At 35.3% G+C, this 24,075-nt stretch overlaps 2 protein-coding genes across 2 annotated transcripts; both read left to right on the top strand.

The window, feature by feature from the left end:
* Positions 1 to 2,256: 2,256 nt before the first annotated feature.
* On the top strand, positions 2,257 to 4,836 carry LOC126882711 (uncharacterized). Its single transcript, XM_050647693.1, has one exon. It carries the CDS (start codon positions 2,257 to 2,259, stop codon positions 4,834 to 4,836), a length of 2,580 nt encoding a protein of 859 aa, XP_050503650.1.
* A 6,553-nt stretch (positions 4,837 to 11,389) lies between these two features.
* Positions 11,390 to 12,649, top strand: LOC126882710 (uncharacterized). Its single transcript, XM_050647692.1, has one exon. It carries the CDS (start codon positions 11,390 to 11,392, stop codon positions 12,647 to 12,649), a length of 1,260 nt encoding a protein of 419 aa, XP_050503649.1.
* The last annotated feature ends 11,426 nt before the right edge of the window (positions 12,650 to 24,075 follow it).

The raw sequence follows: 24,075 nt of genomic DNA, 5'->3' as shown, positions 1-24,075 counted from the left end.
CAAACCTTTACTTTGAAATTTTGCATCTTTCTTCTATTAGAGACCCTCCTTTTAGATATATTTTTGTTCCCGTTCTATTCAGAGTCTCGTAGTGGATCAAGCACAAGAGATACATTTTTCTCGATTTTTTCGAAGAGAGTGAAGTTGTGTATAGCAAGTTGTTATTGTTTTAGATGGATTTAACAAAAATAAACAAGGCTTCATCCATTGCAGATAAGAAGCCAGTAATTAAATTAAAGGATCTGACACGCGACACGCCATTTAAAATTAATGCTGCTAAGGTGGTGAAGGCAAAATATGGAGAAGCAGTAATACTAGAGTTAGAGGAGAATGTGGTATTCCTGCCACATCGAGTAACGAAAGACTACGTGCCATACCTACAAGAATTTTCGACTAAAAGATATTCACTAGTATTCCGGGGACTACAAGATATAGGAAACATACATCCAGCAGCCAAATTCGAAATTGTTGAATCTTAGAATTAAAAAAGAGGGTGAGTGATGTTGTTTTTTGTAAACCTAAAATATAGTGAAATACGTAAGCAGCGGGATTCGAAAATCTCAATAGCGATGCATTTTTTTCTCTTTCTCGATTTTTTTTTTCGTTCTATTTTCAAAGAGAGTGAATTTTAGTATAGCAAATTTTTGATTGGGAGTTTTGCTCCGAATTTTGCATCGAAATTTTACAACATATTTCAATTAGAGAGACTCCTATTAGATATGTTTTTTGTCTTTTTTATGTTTTCTGCAGCAGGTTCGAAAATCGCACTAGAATTACATTTTTTAAATTTTTTCGAAGAGAGTGAATTTTAGTATAGCAAGTTTTTATTGTTTTAGGTGGATTTAGCAAGAAATAAGCAAGGTTTCATCCATTGCAGTGGAAACGAACATCCAGCAACCAAATTCAAAATCGTTGAAACTTAGAATTAAAAAAGAGGGTAAGTGATTTTGTTTTATAAGCCATACATATATTGAAATGATTAAGGAAATAGTTAAACAGTCGGATAATCTATTATTAACTATTAAAAGACTTCGCAAAATAATTTTTGATAAATTCACTCAAATTGATGCTAAAGTGTGGTTAAAGCGATTAAATGCACATATTTACAAATGTAATAATTTAATTAAAGCTAAAAAATTACCCATTGGAACTGCTAGAAAATTACAATCAAACATAGGGCATTTTAAACATTTTCGAAGAATAATTTTAAATTTTAATAGACATGTTGGTCTAGGACTTACTTCAAAATTACGGAACAGAGTAAAATGGGAAAATGTTGCTTCAAGTTTTGCAAGCCGGATTAAGACAGGGGTTATAATAAATTTATATCATAAGGATGTAGGATCATTTTTGGATGATGCTTTTACCGTATTTAAACAAAAAGTTAAACCGGTTTTGAAATCTAATAGAGTACTTAAAGTCAACACTACTTTCTGGGGGGAATTTATTAAAAAGACAGGTGACAGTGAGAGTTTAGATTTGATGCATTTTAACACTAAAAATGTCATTATAGATAGTTATTCAACCGATTTACACATTTGGTTTAGCGAAAATGTTAAAGATAAAATTTTCAAAAAAATGTCTGAATTTGCAGAAAAAGATTCAGGTGCCGCTCTCTCTAAAGTAATCTCATTAGAAGTTAACATCAATAAAGTCGAAATTGGGAACGGTTCATCGTACATTAAACTCCCCGAACAAATTCAAAAGCGTCAAGCATGTATAAATATCAAAAATTACGATCAAAATTGCTTTTATTGGGCGACTATTAGCTCTCTTTATCCAGCTAAAATACATAAAGAACTTACATCATCATATCCATATTACAGTACTGTTTTGAAAACGGAGGACTTGGAAGCTCCAATGTCTTTAAGTCATATCACAAAATTTGAAAAAATAAATAGTATATCAGTGAATGTTTATGCTTTGGAATTAAATCAAGTTAAGGAAAAACAATTTTACGAAGTAGTACCGGCTAGACTTACACAAAACAAGCTTGATAGACATGTAAATTTGCTTCTAATTCAGAATAAATATTTTCCAAAGTTAAATGATTACGATGCTCCTCCTAGTGACGATGAAAATATTGAAATAAAATATCATTATTGCTGGATTAAAGATATGTCTAGGTTGGTAAGTTCTCAGTTAAGTAAGAACTCAAATAAAAAATATATTTGTGATCGCTGCATGAATTATTTTTCCAGCGTGAATAAACTTGCGGAGCACGAAGAGTTCTGCAGAGACATAAACAAATGTAAAATGACTGTTCCCAAATACGATCATGTTGCTTTTAGAAATTTCACATACAAACAAACCACTCCCTTTATCATATATGCTGATTTTGAATGTCAGTTACATAATTTTACAGATTCTAATGTAAAACTGAGCAAAACAGCAAAATACCAAAAGCATGTACCTTATAGTGCAGGCTATTACTTTAAATGTGCTTACGATGACAGCTTATCATATTTTCGAAGCTACAGAGGTGAAAATTGCATGGAGTGGTTTGCAAAAGAAATGGCTGAAATATCCAAATTTGTTAATTCTAAAATAAAATCAATTGTACCTATGGTTAAAAAGCCTAGTACAAGTAAGGCAACTGCCTGTCATATTTGTGAGAAACGCTTTTTAGCTACAGATATAATTGTGGTAGATCATGATCATTTTACCGGAGAGGTAAGAGGATTTGCACACCAAGCATGCAATTTAAACTTCAGAAAGGTGTTTATTGTGCCAGTAGCCTTCCATAATTTTAGTGGATATGACTCACATTTCATGATTATCGATTTATGCAAACATGGGCGCCTGAGCTTACTTCCTATTAATAAAGAAAAATATATTTCTTTTACTCTACATTCAGATGAGCATAAAATTAGATTAAGATTTATCGATACTATGAGATTTATGGGAGCTTCACTCGATGAATTAGCATCACTTTTAGATACTTCAGAGAAGAAGATTTTAAAACAAGAATTTTGTAGTTTAGATGATGATGCATTTAATTTATTAACTTGCAAAGGAGTATTTTGCTATGATTATGTCGACAGTTTGGAAAAATTAGAGGAAACTTCTTTACCTACAATTAGTCATTTTTATAATAAATTATGTGATGAACATATTAGCGAACAGAAGTATGCCCATGCGCAGAAAGTTTGGTCTACATTTGAATGTAAAAATTTGGGAGAGTATAGCGATTTGTACTTAAAAACAGATATTTTGCTTCTGGCTGATGTATTTGAACAATTTAGACAAAAATGTAGGGATACGTACCATTTAGATCCTGCGTGGTATTATACCATACCAGGTTATACATGGGACTGTATGCTAAGGTATACAAAATGTAGATTAGAGTTATTAAAAGATGTGGATATGATTTTGTTTATTGAAAAAGGCATAAGAGGCGGAATATCTGTATGTAGTAACCGATTTTCGGAAGCTAACAATAAGTACATGTCGACATATGACCCCACACAGCCCTCTAAATACATCATGTATTTAGATGTAAATAACCTCTATGGTTGGGCTATGAGTGAATATTTACCTTTTGGAGGATTTAAGTGGATTGAAGATGTAACCAAATTTGGTGTTGCATCTAAATCCACTAAACTTCCCAAGGGTCATATTGATATTATGTCAATTCCGAATGCTGCGAAGGAGGGCTATTTCTTTCAAGTTGACTTAGAGTATCCACTTGAATTACATAACAAACATAAAGATTTTCCATTTGCTGCCGAACACCGCATTCCTCCCGGTTCAAAACTACCAAAATTATTGCCAACTCTTTTTAATAAGTCAAAATATATTATTCATTATAGAAATTTAAAGCAGACTTTATCCAACGGATTAATTTTAACAAAAATACATAAAGTTTTGAAATTTAATCAATCTGCATGGCTGCGGCCCTATATTGAATTAAATACTAACTTACGGGCTGCATCTAAAAGCAGTTTTGAGAAAAATCTCTATAAAATGATGAACAATGCTGTGTTTGGTAAGACCATGGAGAATATAAGGAGGCATAGAACTGTAAAAATATGTAAAAATTGGAATGGAAGGTACGGAGCCAAAAACTTGATTGCAAGTATTCGGTTTCACAGTCGTACTATCTTTAGCGAAAACTTGGTGGCCATCGAACTAACCAAATCAGTAGTGTGCTTTAATAAACCTCTGTATATAGGTGCAGCAATCCTAGACATATCAAAATTATGTATGTATGATTTTCATTACTCCTTCATGCTTCCAACGATGGGAGAAGAAAATTGTGTGTTATTGTATATGGATACAGATAGCTTTATATATGAATTACAGTGTTTAGATGCATACAAGGAGGTTTTAAAGGCACACAACTCTAAATTCGATACATCTGACTATTCGGAACATAACCCGTACATGATAGAACGGTTAAATAAAAAAATCCCTGGTCTAATGAAGGATGAAGCTAATGGAAAAATTATTACGCATTTTATTGGTCTAAGATCAAAAATGTACACATTTAAATTACAAACAACTGAGGAAGAGAGAGAAAAAGAGAGAGAACGTTTAAAACTGAAACTAAATAAGGAACAAATTGATTGTGGCATTCAAAATTTAGGTATAACCAAAAAAGCAAAAGGTGTAAAATATAATGTAGTCAAAAATATAATCACATTTGAAGATTTTGAAAATTGTTTAAAAGAATACAAGATTAAAAGCACAAACCAAAGGTGTATTCGGTCATATCAACATTCAGTATTCAGCATAGAGCAAACAAAAACGGCCCTAAGTCCTTATGATGATAAACGATATTTAATACCAGAATCCTTTAAAACACTTCCATGGGGGCATTGCGACATACCATAATTTTCTAGCAAAAATATAATCGCTTTAAGACGCTGAGGGCATTTACTTGGATATTAAAAATATGTATGGCTGTTGAAAAGACACAATCACTTTTCCTTGGTAATTTTTAATAAAATGACCATTGTACAATTTTATTTTTTCTTTACCCTTTTGTAAATATATTATGAAAATAAAACACAAGTGTTACATAAATAATATTTATTAACAAATAAAGTTATTTAAGTCATTTACAACTTTAATTTTATAATAATATACATATTCTCTCATAGCATGGCTTAACAAAGTATCTGCTGGAGAAATTTCACAAAACGCAGTCATAGCTTCAAACGGGCCATATAAACTAGTATCTGTACAAAAATTCTGTTGCAAAAAATATACAACATTTGTATAATATGCATGAAAGTTTAAATTTTCCAACAACAATATGCGATGAGTCACTATACTGCGGTGTACTTGTAGAATTTGCGTAACATCATTTTCATCTAAATAGTATTCCACACCATGTTTTTCAATAACAAGGAACTTGATTGAATCCAGCACCAGGTGTCGTATCTTGCAGTAGTCACCACACTGAAACTCGACAGGATCAAACTCGTCTGCATAGAAAAAATCATTCACCTTTTGTGAAAACAGGTTAATTATGTCACTCCACTCAAATTTATCTATACTAATTCTTCGACCGTCGAATAATTCTTCTTTTATGGCATGTTGACATAAAATTACGGATGTCGTAAACTGTCTAGCTGGTGATAGACCAACTTTAATTATGTAATTATCTAGTGGAAAGGAGGCTTCTAACAAGTAGTATGGTTCATTCTTCGCAGCTTCTTCGAAGTTTGCTAAAACTTGGTCTAGTTCAGCATCATAATTGATTTCACTTGATGAGTCATCGAATACCACAGAACTTGATGAACTATAACCACTGTCTTGAGAACTCATGTTGAAGAGTGAGGTGAACTAACTGAGAGCGATGTTGCTGAGTGGTCTTTTATATTGCGTCCCCCCTCTTCAAGGTTGCATTCGTATGTATTAAATACTAAACGATATCTTTATTATTAATCCAACTATTATGTTTACTATCGAGACCCAGCCATTGAACATACATCTTATTTCCGCGTCTGTGCAATACTTTTTCAATTAAGTAAATGTCTGTATTTTTTGTTTTCTGTAATTCTTCTTCGTAGAATCCTCCTCTAATAGGCGCCCCAGTCATATCTTCAATCAAATATGTTGTGGGATTTGTTATTTTAATTTCAATAATTTTAAATAGTTCTGTTGACCAATTTGGTTTGTATCCCTTATCAAAAATGTGTTTATTTTTACTAATACGAACCATATCACCAACTTTCAGTTTTCTTGGACCTGAAATTTTCAAGTGAGTGTAATATTTTCGTAAGATTTCTTTTTCGTTAGATTTATTAACATCAATAGGTCTAAGTCGAATTTTGCTGTGTTTCGTATTATTGTAGTCTTTTGTAATTTGAGGTAATATATCTATCCATTTGTAAGTGCCATTAAGACTGAAATACTTGTAAAGTTTTTCCTTCAATGTTCGAATAATTCGTTCACATATGGCTGCTTTTTTAACACTAAAGGTATTATAGTGATTAATACCATGATTTCTTATGAGGTTTTGAAACTTGGAATTGAAAAATTCTGTACCTTGGTCTGTTTGTAAATTTTTCGGAACTCGTCGAATTTGACTTAAAATATCTGCAAACGTCTTTGTTATTTCCTCTCCTGTTTTTGTCTTTAATGGCCGAGTCCACACAAACTTTGAAAAACAGTCAATTACAACAAGAATGAGCTTGTAGGATTTATTTTGATTGGCATAGGATCGCATCTCAGCAATATCCATTTGCCATAAATCATCTAGTCCTTTAATGATGGTTCGTCGACGAGGATAATTTTTTCGTGCTGGTTTATGCAATTCGTTGACCAATTGTTGTTTTTCTTTAGACATTGCGAATTTCAACTTAAGACGATTGTCCCATGAAGTAATGTTATCTACTGCGTTCTGTAATGTAGGTTACATTTGATTTATTCTCTTGTTAATCTTATTTACTGTCATATTTTCTGTAGATTTAATGCTCTTGTTTTATTGATTTTGTTATTTCTTTTGATAAATCAGGTGAAATGTGAACTAATGTTATCTACTACGCCCTGTAATGTAGGTTCCATATGATTTATTCTCTCGTTAATCCTATTTACTGGCATGATATTTTCTGCAACTTTTTTGGTAACAGATTCAAAGTCTTCTTGTTTTATTACATTCTGGATACTTACTGATCTTTGTAAATCATTAATTTCTTTTGTTAAATCAGATATTTTCAAGGCAACCAGTTTATTCGCATCAGATAACTCATTATTTTTTTTATTAAAATTGCTTTCAATCTTACCGATGGAATTTTGAAAGTCAGAAATTTTTTGTTCAAGTTGAGTATCTTTTGAACTATATTCTTTACGCATCAAGTTAATCTCTTTTCGCAAAAAATTTTTTATATTCACAATGTGATCATCTACATATTTCTTGTTGGAAAGATGTATACCAGCTACAGGAGGATCTCGTTTAATATCCTTATTTACTGCATGTATCTGGTTTTGTAAATCTAAAATGGATTGTTTGAAGCCTTCACGCAGCTTTTGAATAGCTTGTTCATTAGAACGATAATGATGACGACCAAACTTATCGACACTCATATTGGAAATGATGCCTAATCTGATCTAACATTAATATATAATATCTGCTTCACGTAATTCGTTGATAATGGCAACAATTTCGTTACTATGAGATGTGTTTCCTGCTTCTTGGGAAGCAATCAACAATTCGAGTCTGTCGCAGAGTTCATTTGGATCATCCCAATATACATATTCAATAGGATTATCGTTGTAAATCAAATGAGAAGCATCGACGAGCCCTGATCCTTTGGAGGTAGATGCTGACGATGATGAACGAGTTGCTTTTTCTAGTTCTAAAGGCGGTTTCTTTAATGTAGTAGACCGAGTTTTCGGTGGTGAACGAGTCGCTAGACCTTCGAAAGACAGTTTCTTTAATGTAGTAGACTTAATTTTTTGTGATTGCTTCTTTGCTTTTTTAGGTTTAAACAACGGTTTGACAATATTAAGATATTTTTCTGCAGTTGCACCTTTAAGATTACCTATGGAATTGTGATGAACTTCAGTATTATTTAATTCTTTATATTGTTTTAAATCTTCATTTTCATGATCTTGATACGTTGATATTGCATCGGAAAATACATCATCATCGCTGTCTTCTTTTTTCGCCTCTTCTGTTTTCACCTCTTCCTTTTTGACATGTCTAAGCTTGTTATTAGGAGCATGATGGGACGTTTTTGAGGATTGTGCAATATCTTTTAGAGGTTTAGCTAAGGGTTCAAAGAGCTTGTTTAGGGTCTCGTCTTGTTCTGTCCTACCTAGCTTTAGTGCCAAATACTTTTTGCGAATGACTCGAGCTAACTCAGCAACTTTACGCTTGCGTGCAGCTACCTCTTTGTCTAACATGTTGTTATGGAATGCGTGTGTTTCGATCATAACTACAATTTTATAAACTTGTCAAAGCCTAAACGATATCGTCCGTTAGAAATATCGAAATCCTTAACAATTACGAACGTGCCATATCTATCCTGCCAACATTCAGAACAAATTTTTTTAAATTGGGCAAATGTCATGTCAGGTGAGACGTGATCATCAAAGACGTGTTTTAAATTGAGCTCATCCTGTTTAAACAATACAATAAGGTTGGCATTATCACGCAGGAGTTGTTTGCCTGCTCTACTGTATGATTGACATATGTATGCACAATCGATATCTTTATGTCTTCCCATACAGTAATATTCACGTATTGTTTGTTGTGGATCCGTAGATACGTCATCAAATATGAATACTGAGTTTGGTTTAGCTTCGCCAGGACTTATTACGGCATCATTGTCTTTAAATGGAAAATAGCCAACCTCTTTCACAGATTCCAACACTTCCTTCAAAAACTGATACTTGGGTTGAAACAACGACTTTGAATATACGTAAACATTTTTGAATTTAGCGCCATTTAGATCAAACAGTAATGCCAGCATAGCATTCGTTTTTCCGCATCCGCTTGGACCACATACGATAGCACGAAAAGAATGTGGTAGCAATGCGCCATGTTTACTGGTTCTTGCCACGTTATCAACAAAATCCAAGTTCTCGACCGCTAGTGTCTTATCTTGTTGAATGACCTTCATCTTGTGATTAAGATGTATTTTATACGCTCGGTTATATAAAGAAATTTTTCAAGAAGCCATTCATTTCAATGTTAGTCGTTCAAGGCGAAGGAGTGTTGAATTCTCTAATCAACAATATACCGTTTGAATTGCATGTCCCTGGTTACCAGTATCTAGGACCTGGAACTAAATTACAGAAACGTCTAGCTCGTGGAGATCCAGGGATAAATCCATTAGATCGAGCTGCGAGAGATCATGATATTGCATATTCCCAAAGTAATTCATTGAAAGATAGACATAAAGCAGATTGGGTATTGGAAAACAAAGCGTGGGAACGAGTTACAGCAAACGGCGCATCTTTGGGTGAAAAAGCCACTGCCTGGTTGACTACTACAGCAATGAAAGCTAAACGAAAACTAGGTATGGGTATGAAACGTGGTAAAAGTGTTGGTTCATTTAAGCGCCACGTGCTGCAACCAATTATCAGAACGATGAAACGAACTCCACCATCACCAAATTTGCGTAAATCAGCTCTAGTTGCACTTGCAGCCGCTAGAACAGCCGTGAAGAATATAGGTGGGAAAAGAAATGTACGAGTTCCAAGAATCATTCCATTCGAATCAAAATCTGGCGGTATTTTACCTTTAATCCCCATCTTTGCAGGCTTATCAGCTCTTGGTAGTTTGGCTGGTGGTGCAAGTGCCATCGCAAAGACTGTAATTGATTCAAAGAATGCTAAAAAGAAACTGGAAGAGGACAAACGTCACAATAAAGCTATGGAACATCTAGGCAAAGGATTATACCTTCGAAAAAACGGTAAAGGAGGCTTTGGATTGTACTTAAAAAAGTCAAAAAACTACCGCTAAAGCTACCTAATAGACCTTTAACCAATGTTGACTTGAATAAATTTGTTAAACTACTTAAAATTCCAAATTTTCGAGGCGTGTTTATGAGAGATAATTTACCTCGTAACCCTCGTAAACGTGAATGTGCTATAATTAATCTCGACATTTCAACAAACCCTGGTACACATTGGGTAGCTTACAGAAAGATAAACAAAGACATAGAGTATTTTGATTCATATGGTTGCTTGAAGCCACCTCAAGAACTAGTTTCCTATTTGAATGGTGGAAGAATTGCCTATAATAACGATCAATATCAAAGTTATAACCAAATAAACTGTGGACATTTGTGCTTAAAGTTTCTGTATAATGGAAAATATAACCGCTGATGTCTGGTATGAATTACCACAAGATATTCGTCATGCACTAGAATATTATTTACCCTGTAAGAAAGACTATAAGAAACACGTATGGAGTGATGTTTGTGGGTTGATGGAAAGTGTATGTGTATTTTGTAGAATACCATATTATGAGCAAAATATAAATAAAACAAGAAAAACATGTAACGTTATTCTAAGAAAAATAAAGAAATGTTTAACATATTTTGGTATTTAACTTACTGCACCTTTTACCTCCTATCAGTCATGTCTCGATTATTGACCCTAACAAGTACTACAAACGAGTTTTCGTTTACTCCTCAAGTGCCTCTTTTGCTTGATCCGCTACGGCAGTATTATGTAGCAGTGTTGGGATTTCATACATTTAATTCAATTCCAAACATTGATGGTGAAAAGTTTTATTTCTATGAGCAAAATGATCGTACAAAGTTGCGTCATATTGAAATTCCATCTGGATCTTATGAAATTACCGATATCGAAGCATACATTCGAAATGAATTAATGGGTATATACAATTCGGTTCAGGAGTTCACTTTAAAACCGAACAACAATACGCTTAAATGCGAAATTTTCTGTCAAGATCATACCATTACTTTCGAGAAAGGTGATAGTCTTGGTAAATTATTGGGTTTCTCATCAAATAGAGTGTTAACATCAGGAAAAATGCATTCTTCAGACCAACCTGTGAACATTATAAAAGTATCAAGTCTACTCTTTGAATGCAACATTACTGAAGGAGCCTTCTACGAAGACAGACCTGTACATACCATTCTGCATTTTCCGATAAATGTTGATCCAGGTTTTTCTATTGATGAACGTCCTCATAACCCTATATACATACCAATAAGCATCAGTATACGTGAAATTACCAAAATTACTGTTAGTATAGTCGATCAGGAATTAAGACCTGTCAACTTTAGAGGAGAGAAAAGTACGCTCCATTTGGATTTTAAGGAAACGATATAGATGGGTTTAATTATAAAACAAAACTCTACAAGTCAATATCCATTAGTCTCACGTAGATCCTGCATGCGACGTGACGTGTCTGCCGCCAATAAAGCCTTTCTTGTTGCCATTGGATTAAAGCTGAAAGATGTCAAAACGTCAATACATTCGACGGGGGGTTCAACAGCAGGAACCTCAACCTCATATTTTTGATCTTTACCAAAAACCCCTGTTCGACAATACTATTAGAAAAGAAGAATTTCGTACATATACGCCATACATCAAATCATTTAATAATAGTGACGTTGTGGAATTTATTATAAATCAATCAGATGCATTTTTTGCGATACACGAAACGCTGTTGGAAATTAAAGGAAGTATAGAGAAAGTAGGTGATGGAGTGGTTTCTCTTGCACCGAATGCTGGAGCCTTCTTGTTTGATACATGTACATATATCCAAAGTTCACATGATATGGAAATAGTTAGAGACCCAGGTGTAGTTAGCACTATTCGCAGTTTGCTATGTTATACTCCTGAAGATTCCAAGTTTCTCAGTACTGCAGGATGGAACTATCCGAATAATCCACATATATCGGGAGACAACTTTAGTTTACTGATTCCGATAAAACATATTTTCAACATTTTCAACGATTACAATAAATTAACCTATGGCCGTCAAGTGTTTAGATTTGTTCGAGCACGCAATGATAGAGACTGTATTCTAATGAAAGAACCTAATGCTACAACAACAACAACAGTATCGTTAACTGTTACCAGCATGGAACTCAAGGTCAAGCATGTCTTTCCCAATGATGATATGAAAATTGAATTAATGACTCCGATTAAGAATAATGTGCCGATAACTATACCTTTCCGTAAATGGGAGCTCAATGAACTTCCTTCACTTACATCAGGATCTCGACGCGAGATATGGAGTGTAAAGACAACTTCATCTGTTGAACGTCCACGCTATGTCATTGTGGCTTTTCAAACCTCTAAACGAGATGACATACACGCTAATCCAACGTTATTTGATCACATTAGAATGTCCAGCGTGCGATTGGTTATTAATGGAGAATACTGGCCTAACGAGAGAATGCAATTGGATTTTGCAAAAAATGACTATGCTATAGCTCACTATAACTATACGGAATTCTTTCCTAGTTATACTCTTTCCTCAACAAAACATCCCATCTTAGATTATGTTGCATTCAAGAAATATGCCTTATTTGTGTTTGACTGTTCCAAGCAGGATGATACGTCATTCAGATCAGGAACCGTTGATGTTAAACTGGAAATCGAAGCAGATTCAGGTTTTCCGGCAGGCACTCGAGCCTACTGTTTAATTGTTCACGACAGCCTACTCGAATACTTTCCTCTAACAGAAGTTATCAAAAATATTATTTAAGTAGATTCAAAGAATATGTCATTCAGTATCAATCATCACGCTCAATCATGAGGATTGCTTTAGTCGACATACAAGGATTTATGGTAGATGGATGGTTTGTACCCAAGGAACTCAGCATTGAAATTGGTTTTAAACGATGTCATTACATATTTACGTCGCCGCAACCGTTTACTTCATTAACTAATCAAGATAAGAAGACAGTATTCTTCTTGGAAAAAAACTTGCATGGCATTCGGTATTCCAATGGTGATGTTGAATATTTCAAAATAAATCAAATACTAGAATCCAAGTTATTGTATGCTGCCGATTACATTTACGTTCGAGGAGAACAAAAAGCAGATTTTTTACGACAGACATGTAATATGATTGGAGTTTTTCCTGCGATTATTGATGTTTGCAAATTTGATTATACACCTAGCGTTTGTAAATTTGCACCTGATGCAAACCCCTGTCACGCCAATGGTCTGTTTTTATGCACCGAAAGAAATGTGGATCGCCTACGCCAATGGTTTTGTAATACGATATTACCTGTATAATTATGTTTTATAATAAAAATATATAAAAAAACTATTGACTTTTAATTAAAACTCCTTATTTACTCATCAATTTTTATATTACATGACAAATCCTCTATTTACAATTTTTTAAAATAATTTTTAAAATTAAGATAAATACAGGCATTAAAATTAAACACGTCAATGCGAATATATTATTAAATTCACTTTTCATGTTCCCGCTGGTGGTGTTATCGTCCATGGTTGAATATGTCCTAGTGGATATGTTCTATCACTAATATGTAGCTTCTCTAATTGTTTGATAATTTTTCTTAAATCCTGATATACTTTAATATCTTTCTGTAACTCGACAAGTTTGTCTTGAAACTGTTCAACTTTATGTCTGTACTCACTCAAAGACATGACGCTACTAACAAATTTGTATTAGTAAAGATACATAATGTCTTTATGACATGATTAATTTTTCTATATTACTCAATTATATCACATGATTCCTCATACGTTTCTCTACGGTTAGGATTACATTATGGTCGTAGATAAAATATAGTATGCAGCTCGTAAGAGTTAGTTTATGATATTCGATACACCCCACACCTTTAACGTATCACAATCTCCAATCAGACCAATGCTAACGAGATGTCACCATCGCTTAAACACAAGTTATGTTACGGTTGTATATAAAATATAGTATGCAACTCGTAAAGCTTAGATTTATGCACGTGATTGTTTTAAATAACATATTGTGTTATGGTCGTAGATAAAATATAGTATATGTAACATGCCGCGTTCCAACGATCCCTTGGTACGTCACGATCCAACGCACCTCTTTCCAATACCTCACACGTCGGACCAATAACAACGGAGATATGCTTTAGTGCCATTTTGGCTATGCTGCATCTTTGTTTTTTTTTGTGTTAACGTATTCGTTACCTCCTCCCCTTTCCTATGATACCTCACATGTCACGATCGGACCAATAACAACGGAGATATGCTTTAGTGCCGTTTTGGCTATGCCGCCATCTAAAAATACTGAAATGGAATAAAAATGGCGGATTGGTGTCATCTAGCGGAAAATAACTATGGTAGATTCCATTATGGAAGATTACTTGTGACGTCAGCATCTATCTCACTCTTACTCATTGGGAAGGTACTTCTCTCTCTAACACATTGATTTCCCTATCTCTGTAGTCGTAAAAGCTTTGGTTATCTACTGCTGTATGCCGAATTTTGCAGGGAGTACCCAGATATTCAAGTATCGGAGCAAAGAGTATCAGATCAATACCGGGTAATCATAAGAAATAATCTTATCCCAGAGACTAGACGCGATGCCATCAAAAGCGAAGTCGAACGGGAGATTAATAACCAAGAGCTAGTTTTAGATCAAGTCCCTAATGAAATCCTTGAGGAGCAGATTCCTGAGATTCCCATACCAGAAACTCAACCTGACAATACACAGCAGGAAAACAACGAGTTGCGCCATAGTCTAGAAAACGAAATGGCTCGTGCCGTACAAGAGTTTAATGGAACAAATCCACTTAGCAGACCACCGCTACCACGAATAAACTCTTGTAAGAAACTAGGTGCGCTGTTACAAATTGTGAACACTGAAGTCCTACCCAATTATGTCGTAGAAGCCCACACATTGGAATATCTGCATATGCTAATCTACTGTGCAGCAACAGCAATTGCCAATGTAATGGGCGTTAAGATCAGAACACGACGGGGTACTAATAACGGAAAGACTGGTAACAGAATTGCACCATGGGAAAAAAGACTTCTCGGAAAAATTGAATTACTGCGTAGGGCTATTGGTCAAGTCACAGAATATATAAGAGGTGTAACAAGTAGAAAAGTCATTAAGAGAGCTGAAGAAATAATGCGGAGCACTTCAAGACACTCGAGATACGATCCAGAAAATAACACAGCCCAACAGTGTCTGGATACATTAAAACAAAAACTCTCCGTCTATTCAGGACGATTAAGAAGGTATAAAGTTAGTAACAACCGAAAATGTGACAATGCACTTTTTGAGAACTCTGAGAAGGCGTTTTACCGAAAACTCAATTCCACCGTAGAAAGTGTCGACAAGTCTTACCCAAGCCAAGAAGAAATTCATGAGTTTTGGGGAAATCAACTTTCCACGCCAGCTGCTTTTAACAACAATGCTGGTTGGATAGAAGATACGACGCACAACTGTCACCACTACGTCACTGCTAACTACGAACCATTCACGACTGAAGAAGTCTCAAATGTCATCAAAGAGCTTCATAACTGGAAATCTCCTGGACCAGACGGGGTTCAGAACTTCTGGCTTAAAAAGTTTTGGAGTATTCATGAGTGCTTATCAACATTAATTAATCATGTTATTTCTAATCCGCAGGAATTACCATCATTTCTAACTCAGGGAACTACTTATTTAATACCCAAGGATCAAAATAACACCCAAGATCCATCCAAGTACCGCCCAATTACTTGTCTTCCAACTTTGTATAAATTGGTCACATCCTGTGTAACCCGGCGTATCTACCAACACTGTGCTCTAAACGATATCATAGAGCCTCAACAGAAAGGATGCGCTAAGGGTTCCATGGGTTGCAAAGAACAGCTTATCATCGATTCAGTCATTTCTAACCAGGCATTCACTAAAAAAAGGAACCTTTTTACTGCTTTTATTGACTATAAAAAGGCCTTTGATTCAGTACCGCATGAATGGCTAATAGATATTTTGAAAATATACAAAGTCGATGATAACATAGTGACCTTTTTAAGGCATATAATGAGAGATTGGAAGACTAAAATTCACCTCCAAATACCTGGTGAAAAAAATATTGAAACCGAAAATATCGCAATCAACCGGGGCCTGTTTCAAGGAGACTCGTTGAGTCCACTCTGGTTCTGTTTAGCTTTGAACCCCCTTTCCCAGCTATTAAACTCCACTGACTCAGGTTTTAGCATTAAAAGCAATAATACTGTGGTAGCGAAGCTCAATCACCTGTTGTATATGGATGATTTGAAATTAATGGCTTCCACTCGAGAACACCTAGAAGAGATGCTAAAAACTGTAGAAACATTCTCTAATGATATTAGTATGCAGTTCGGTCTAGACAAGTGCCGTGTTTTGAATATAGTCAGAGGAAAGGTACAGCCCGGTGGATTCGATATGCAAAATGGCCAGAACATCGAGGCCATGGGCGACAACGATATGTATAAATATCTTGGAGTAAAACAGGCGCGGAAAATTGACCATAAGCAAATGAAAACTGAGATAACTACTGAGTTTATAATAAGGGTAAAACAGCTGCTTCGTTCACAGCTTAACAGTAAAAATTTGTTTAAGGCACTAAACACCTACGCTTGTTCCGCGCTTAGCTATTCATTTGGTATTGTTAAGTGGACAAAAACGGATATAGAAAATCTTCAGCGAAAAGTACGAACACACCTCACAAAGGCACAAAAACACCACCCTAAAAGTGCAGTAGAACGAACAACATTACCCCGGTATTTAGGAGGAAGAGGACTTATGGATATAGGTGAGCAATTAGATAAACAAATTGCTAATTTAAGAACTTATTTTCAGATGCAGGCTGAGACATCTACTCTACACCGCGCAATTTGCGCAGTAGATGACACAACACCGATCAAACTGAGGGAACCAGAAATGCGCATAAACCACCTTACTAAGGACGAAAAACTGCGTACCTGGATGGGTAAACCTCTGCACGGGCGACATCCCAATGAGGTCAGCCAAGACTATGTCGACAATATAGCGTCGAACTACTGGTTGACATTAGGAAAGATGTTCCCTGAAACGGAGGGTTCATTACTGGCCATTCAGGATCAGGTTATACCAACCAGAAATTACCTGAAATATATCATCAAAGACCCTCAGGTTCAAAACGACAGATGCCGATATGGATGTCAAGCCCAAGAAACCATCCAACATCTTACAGGGGGTTGCCAGGCATTTGCTGCAACTGAATACAAGGAACGGCATGATGCAGTAGCAAAAATCCTTCATCAAGAGATAGCTATCAAGCTGGGACTTCTCCAAACAGACCATCTCCCGTATTATCAATACGTCCCTGAGAGTATGCTTGAGGATGGCAACTACAAGCTATACTGGGACCGCACTGTGCTCACAGACCAAACAGTGGCACATAATAGACCAGATCTCGTACTAGTTAATAAATTAACAAGACAAACAACACTAATTGATGTGGCGATACCTAACAACAATAATCTACGTAGTAAATTTACTGAAAAGATCGCCAAATACAGAGATCTAGAAATTCAAATACGAAGGCAATGGAGAATGCAAAGTACCCAGACGATACCGATTATTATTTCTACTACTGGAGTCATTCCGAAGACCCTCCTCGAAAGCATAAAAAAGCTGGGTCTGAATGAACATCTTTATAAGACCATGCAGAAAGCTGTACTACTCGCGACGGCCAGATGCGTACGAAAATTTCTGGGAGATACACCTGCATTCCAAGTCACCTAGGGCTCGATAACACGGAAAGAGTCCCACCAGAGCTCAATCCTTTTGATACCGTAGGTATCTGGGATGAGTCAATTTTCCCCTTAGAGGGAGTGTGAGCCGTATGGCTAAATCTGATAATAATAATAAAAAAGAAAACAAACAAAACAATAAAAAAATATACATAAATCCTAATAAAACGAATAGAAATAAAAAAATTAATAAAAAAGAAAAAAAAAATACACAAAAAAAATAAAAATACGTAAACAAAATCCTTAGGCATTTACTAACACACTATTATTGTATTGTATACAAATTATTGTTACTCAATGTACCACATATATAAATGTAAGTAAGCAATGGTTGATAAAACTAAGAAAACATGACTGGTCTTTTGGCTATGCCAGTGCCATTAACTTAGTAAAAAAAATAAAAAAACAAATGCATTTTTAGGGATATATGACTCCAGGAGTTTGGTTAATTTCAAAAAGAACATTGTTAAAATATGAATAAACAATTAAATCTTCTTTTTCTTGTGCCGCCTTCTAATGAAGGTTGGGATCACTTCTTTAAACGCTTCTCTATCTTTTGCAACGTGAAATATCTGTTTAACAATAAGGTTGGTCCAATCTCTGATATTCCTCAGCCTAGATTTCTTCTTTCTTCCCAAGCCTTTTTTCCCCTCTCCCTCTACTCTTCCTTGCATGATGACGTGTAGCAGAGAGTATTTATTGTTACGAAGTATGTGGCCTCGGTACGATGTTTTTCTTATTTTTATTGTGTTCATCAACTTTCTGACATGTCCAATTCGTCTTAACACCTTCGTTGGAGACTTTTGCAGTCCAAGGAATTTTCAGAACACGCCTATTATAGCCACATTTCGAATGTCTCCAATTTTTTTACGGATTTTGCTTTTAGAGTCCAAGCTTCTACCCCATATAGTAGTTGCGACCAAACATAACATTCGACGAACCTCAATCTAATGGCCAAACTCAATTTCTTATTTGTAAACAATCACTTGTGTTTTATAAATCCTTTTCATGCTATTTCTATTGTGATTTTTACCTTTATTTTTATCTTTAAATAATTAAATAAGAATAACACTATATAAGCCAAGTAGGAAACAAGACCCATAACGACATAGTTATATCTTTCATGCCCTTCTTCTTTAAGCACCTTATCAAGTCGCCTCGACGTTGACGATTAGCACGGCAAGATTATCTTTGTCTTGAGCTATTCTGAACAGTTCTTCGACTCTTCATATCTCGGATAATTCTGTGACATTCTTATACCACGAAGCTTGTTTTCTGCCAATTCCTCTGCCTCCTTCGATTTTATCCATTATAATTAATAGAATAATGTTATACTGTTTTTCCCTTATCATATTATGTGTTTACACAACTTTGAATGTTCATTGTAAATTAAATATTGCGATTTCAGGTTTGATATTTGGTAAGTGTTATTTCTATATGTAGACAAATACAATAAATAAATAAAAAAATTGTCAAGTTCTCTATAGAGGTTGACACTGCCCACTGCCCACCAACCCTTTGTGCCCCACGCAGTGTTTCGCCCCTGGAGATTTTGCTTGGTTACGTCATGATCTACTTATTCCCAAATTCTTGTGCACTATCTCGATCACGAACGTCACAAAAAACCTCTTATAATTTTTAAATTCACCCATGCTCGCCACCCCTTTGTCCCCCACCGAGCTGTCCGGCCCTGGAGATTTTGCTTCGCAGTATCTCAATCATGAGCGTCAAAAAAATAAATAAAACCGCGACTTTGACACCTTATAACTACCATCGTTACAGGCTTTGGTGTCCGCCCGTATATGCGGAGAAGTCATGTAGGTAGGTACACAACTAATTCAACATACCTCCGTATCATCATCATCATTTGGCTCTACATCTCTATGTGGGTCTTGGCCGCGTTTACTATTTCCCTCCATTATTGTCGGTCCTGAGCAGCTATTTCCCATTGCTGCACTCCCATTTTGCATAGATCGCTGGCTACTGCGTCCTTCCATTTCTTTCTTGGGCGACTAACTGACCTTTTTCCATCGGGCCTTTCCCAGAATGTGGCGTTCAGAAGTCTTTCGTCACTTGATCATAGCACGTGACCCGCCCATCGTGTTCTGTTTGCTTTAATGTAGCGTACTATGTTTTCATCTCCATATATTGTCTGGAGTTCATCATTGTGTCTTCTCCATTTTCCTGTTATCTCTTCCCTGCAAGGCCCATAGATAGTCCGCAGTATCTTTCTTTCAAGTACCAGTAATTTTGTCGTTTCCCGCTGATTCAGAGTCCATGTTTCGCTTCCATACGTTATTGTGGGACGAATTATTGTCTTATATACTCTTATTTTTGCTGGTCTTGAGAGTATTTTTGATTTAATTAGGGTCCTTAATGAGTAATATGTCCCGTTTCCTGCAATGATCCTGGCTGCCACGTCCTTTTCATATTTATTTTCAGATGTTATGATCCCAGGTACTTAATTTCTTTGACGACTTCAAAATTGTATTCATTAATTGTTACGTTTTGTCTAACCCTTGGTCTTGGGTTCTTCGTAACCACCATGTACTTGGTCTTGTCCTCGTTGACTTTAAGACCAACTTCCTTGGCTCCGTTCTCGAATAGGGTGAAAGCTTCTTTTGCATCTCTGGTGAATTGTGACATTGTGTCCACGTCATCCGCAAAAGCTAATAGTATTTTTGGTCTTTGGGCGGCAAATCCGTTTGTCAGTTGCGGCTGAGCTTTCCTTACTGCATGTTCCAGTGCGAAGTTAAATCCTTTTCTAAGCCCGGTATCAATGATGAATTCCTCCGACTTGGTGCTGCCAATACCCCCGTCCCCCGTAATGTTTGTCCATATTACTTATCACGAGCAAAATCCGCTTGCGGCTCTTGAACGATTTTTATTAAATCAAATCGAAATAGGTACCTACTGACTTTCAGTTTTCAGACCAAAAACGAATCCTTTTGGATAATTTTAACATTGAATTCCTATATACCAAATAGGAAACAAAGAAAGAATTTTTGAAATTAGGGTGTATACAGTCAACCACTTGGAATTTTGTCTAAGTGATTTCTTGAAATATTTATTAGTATTTCTTCATTGGAAAATAAATATATTAATTTTTGCAGCAACCTCGGTATGCGCTACACCATCAAATCTGACGTTTCCCTTCGCACTTATTTCCCTGCAATTGCATCTTTTCGACACAATAACATTTCTCAACTAATGAGGATATTTTTTTAATTGGACAACAAGTGCTGATGTCAAACGGAATATACAATGTTATAGTATAGTCCCGAAGGTGCTCTTTGCCGACGGCAGCTGCAAGAGGAGCGACAGAGAATATGGGACAAGAAAGAAAGGAACATGGTTGGATTAGGCAGTGCCAAAACCAATAAAAAAATAAAAGAAAGGTTCTTAATTCTTGATGACCTCAACTATGACATGTAGTTAACTTTTTAGTTTAAATAGCTCTTTTTACCATTTCGTCTGTAACGGATTATGTGGGGTCTCACATACTAAAAAAATTATAGAAAAAAATATAATACAACTTTTATTTGCAGAAATAACAAATATAAACAAATATAAAAATTTTGTTTCATGTCTTCTTCTTGTGCCATATCAGAATTATCCGTCCATTCATGATTCTTTTTTAACCAAGAAACTAGTTTTTTTTCCTACATCTGTACGGCCCTCTATTTTGCCTTTAACTGTTGTAATATTTTATATCGATTTCCCATCACTATGTCCCAGATATGGCATTTTCCGGTGTTTAACAGTCTTTAGCAGTTCTCTATGTTTGTTGACCATCCTTAGTACTTCTTTATTAGCTTTTCTTGCTGTCCAATGTATCTTCAGCATCCGCCAACATCTACAACAAATTATTATAAAGTTCTATCAAATTAGTAAATATTGCAAAAAAAATAAAAAGAGGAAAGTAAAAAAGCAACTTTTTGGCAATTGTATTAAAAAATAACAACGATAATAAACCTTTTCTTCCACTTACCTCTACCGAAAGTATACTTTTCCGGACCTGATTGTAGGTAGCAAAGTTGTACTTTTCCTCCCTAGGGAGGGAAAGTAAAAGTGACGTCATGGTATTTCATTAATGAAATATAACTTATTGACGCCCTGTACAATATCTATTTTCTATTACGTATCTATACCTGTTAACGTTTATTTATAAAACACCCTGTATTTTGCAGAATAGTAAAAAACAGTAAATTGTTATTTTGATTTAACAATGTTTACATTAATAAATTGACTTAGATATATTTGACAGTTGACAGTTATATTGTACCTACTTGTTAGTTTTAGTTCTAATAAATTTTGTTGGTCAGAGAAGGTGGAAAAACCATATGTAGGAACATGGGAGTAAAGTGCCTTTTCCTACTTTGAATGATTACTGCCCTCCGGCTACGCGTCGGGCAGTAAACTTCATTCTCTGGAGAAAAAGTAGCACTTTTCTCCCTTGTTATACAAATAGCTATTTTATCATCATTTTCTTTGGCTTTATCTCTATGCGAAACCGGTTTTCCTAATTACATAAATTATATATCTTCATAAGCTTCTATCTTGGGTTATAGCAATATCATCACCTTTGCCGACAGGGCCTGCCTAAGACTACATGCCTATCTTGGTCCTCTTCTCCTACTACTCCCAGGAACCGGCAGATCAACAATTCTTCGTACTGGGCGATAAGGGAGCGTTCAAGTATTAGGTAACGCGATTTTGGAAGATTTTTGACCCCACTCCCCCCTACGTAACGCACTGTAATGGAAGTTTAACTATTACGTAACGCAATTTTTGAAAATTTTTGACCCCCCCCCCAACTTGCGTTACGTAATACTTGAACGGTCCCTAAACGATGAACATGACCAAACCATCTTAACCTGTGCTCTGTGATTTTCGCATTAATTGGTGCTCCGCCATCTAAAGAACTATTACAGAAGCAGCAGAGAAATCTATCGGAAAAACGAAAAAAACAAAAAAGTAAAAATGGTTCGACGAGGAATGTGAAAGAACACTAAAAGAAAAAAACAAAAGAAGAATTGATTATCTGTTGAAACCATCAGAAGAAAATCATATACATCAGAAAATCGATATGACCGCAATTTACAAGAAGACGATGCCTTGGACAGAGAGGTAACAATTGAATAATTATTGTACACCCGTAAGCCCGTAAATAGATACACACACCGGCAAAATTAGCCGAACACGTTAAAAATGGGACATGTTTGATGTCTCGTATTTCATAAACCAGTTGTCCGATTTAAGTGATTCTTTTAGTATGTTATAGCCTTATTATTTAAGAATATCGTTGTAATAATATTGTTGCGAAACAGGTAAATACCATTTTATACCGGGTGTACCAATCATACTGTGTTTTTTCTTAAAGTTTGGAACACCCTGTGGAATATTATAGCATATGTAAAATATTAGAATTAATGCTCGATTGTAGACTTAGGCTTGCTTAACATTTTTATTTTCGATTCATTTACTTATGTGAGATAATAAAAAAGTTATGTGCGTTAACAACTATCCATGTTTTTCATCAATAAATCCTCATAGTAGGGGAGGAAAGTATACTAAATTTGCAGTTACTCGAGCGTTATGGGGACCTATTGGATTGTGAAGAGTATGTGCTAAAATCAGAAAAAGGTTAAGTTACGTTTTCCATAAAGTGGGAGACTTTTCATTTTTTAATTTAATTTTCCATTTGAAACAATCATTTTTCTCCGATTATAGCGCTATCTATCCATAATTCGAAAAAATATGTCGAATAAAAGTTGCTTATTTTTACGTAAAGAATCCGAATCTGCAATAAAAATAGGGGGCTCCTATTTAAGATTTTAAATTAAATCCCCCACCCCACCTCCGTGGGGGCTTGTGACACCCCACGGAGAGAGGTGGGGGGTAAATTAAAAATTATAAATACGAACGCTGCGATATTTTGCGAAATGAACATCAGATCGTAAAACTGCAAAATTCACCATTCAATATTTTTCAAAAATCTACCGAATGGTACCAAACACGACCCCCCACGGAGGTGGGGTGGGGGGTTACATTAAAATATTAAATAGGAGCTCCCAATTTTTATTGCAGATTTGGATCCTTGACGTAAAAATAAGCAACTTTTATTCGCAACATTTTTTCCTATTATAGATAAATGGCGCTATAATCGGAAAAAACGATTGGTGGAAATGGAAAATTAAATTGAAAAATGGAGAGTCTCACACTTTATGGAAAACTTAACTTAACTTTTTTTGGTTGTAGCACCCACTCTTCACAATCCACTCCAGGTCCCAAGAACGCTCGAGTAATTGCAAATTTAGCATACTTTTCTCCCCTACTATGAGGATTTATTGATAAAAAACATGGTTAGTTGTTAAATCACATAACTTTTTTATTTTC

Source organism: Diabrotica virgifera, chromosome 3 (genome assembly GCF_917563875.1).
Source record: "Diabrotica virgifera virgifera chromosome 3, PGI_DIABVI_V3a".
Lineage (NCBI taxonomy): Eukaryota > Metazoa > Arthropoda > Insecta > Coleoptera > Chrysomelidae > Diabrotica > Diabrotica virgifera.
Note: the sequence above shows the minus strand (reverse complement) of the source record. Positions and strands in the feature narration are given on the sequence as shown.

What these genes read in the sequence shown, in the direction of transcription:
- LOC126882711 (XM_050647693.1), top strand. Translation starts at nt 2,257, where the DNA reads ATGACTGTTCCCAAATACGATCATGTTGCTTTTAGAAATTTCACATAC.
- LOC126882710 (XM_050647692.1), top strand. Translation starts at nt 11,390, where the DNA reads ATGTCAAAACGTCAATACATTCGACGGGGGGTTCAACAGCAGGAACCT.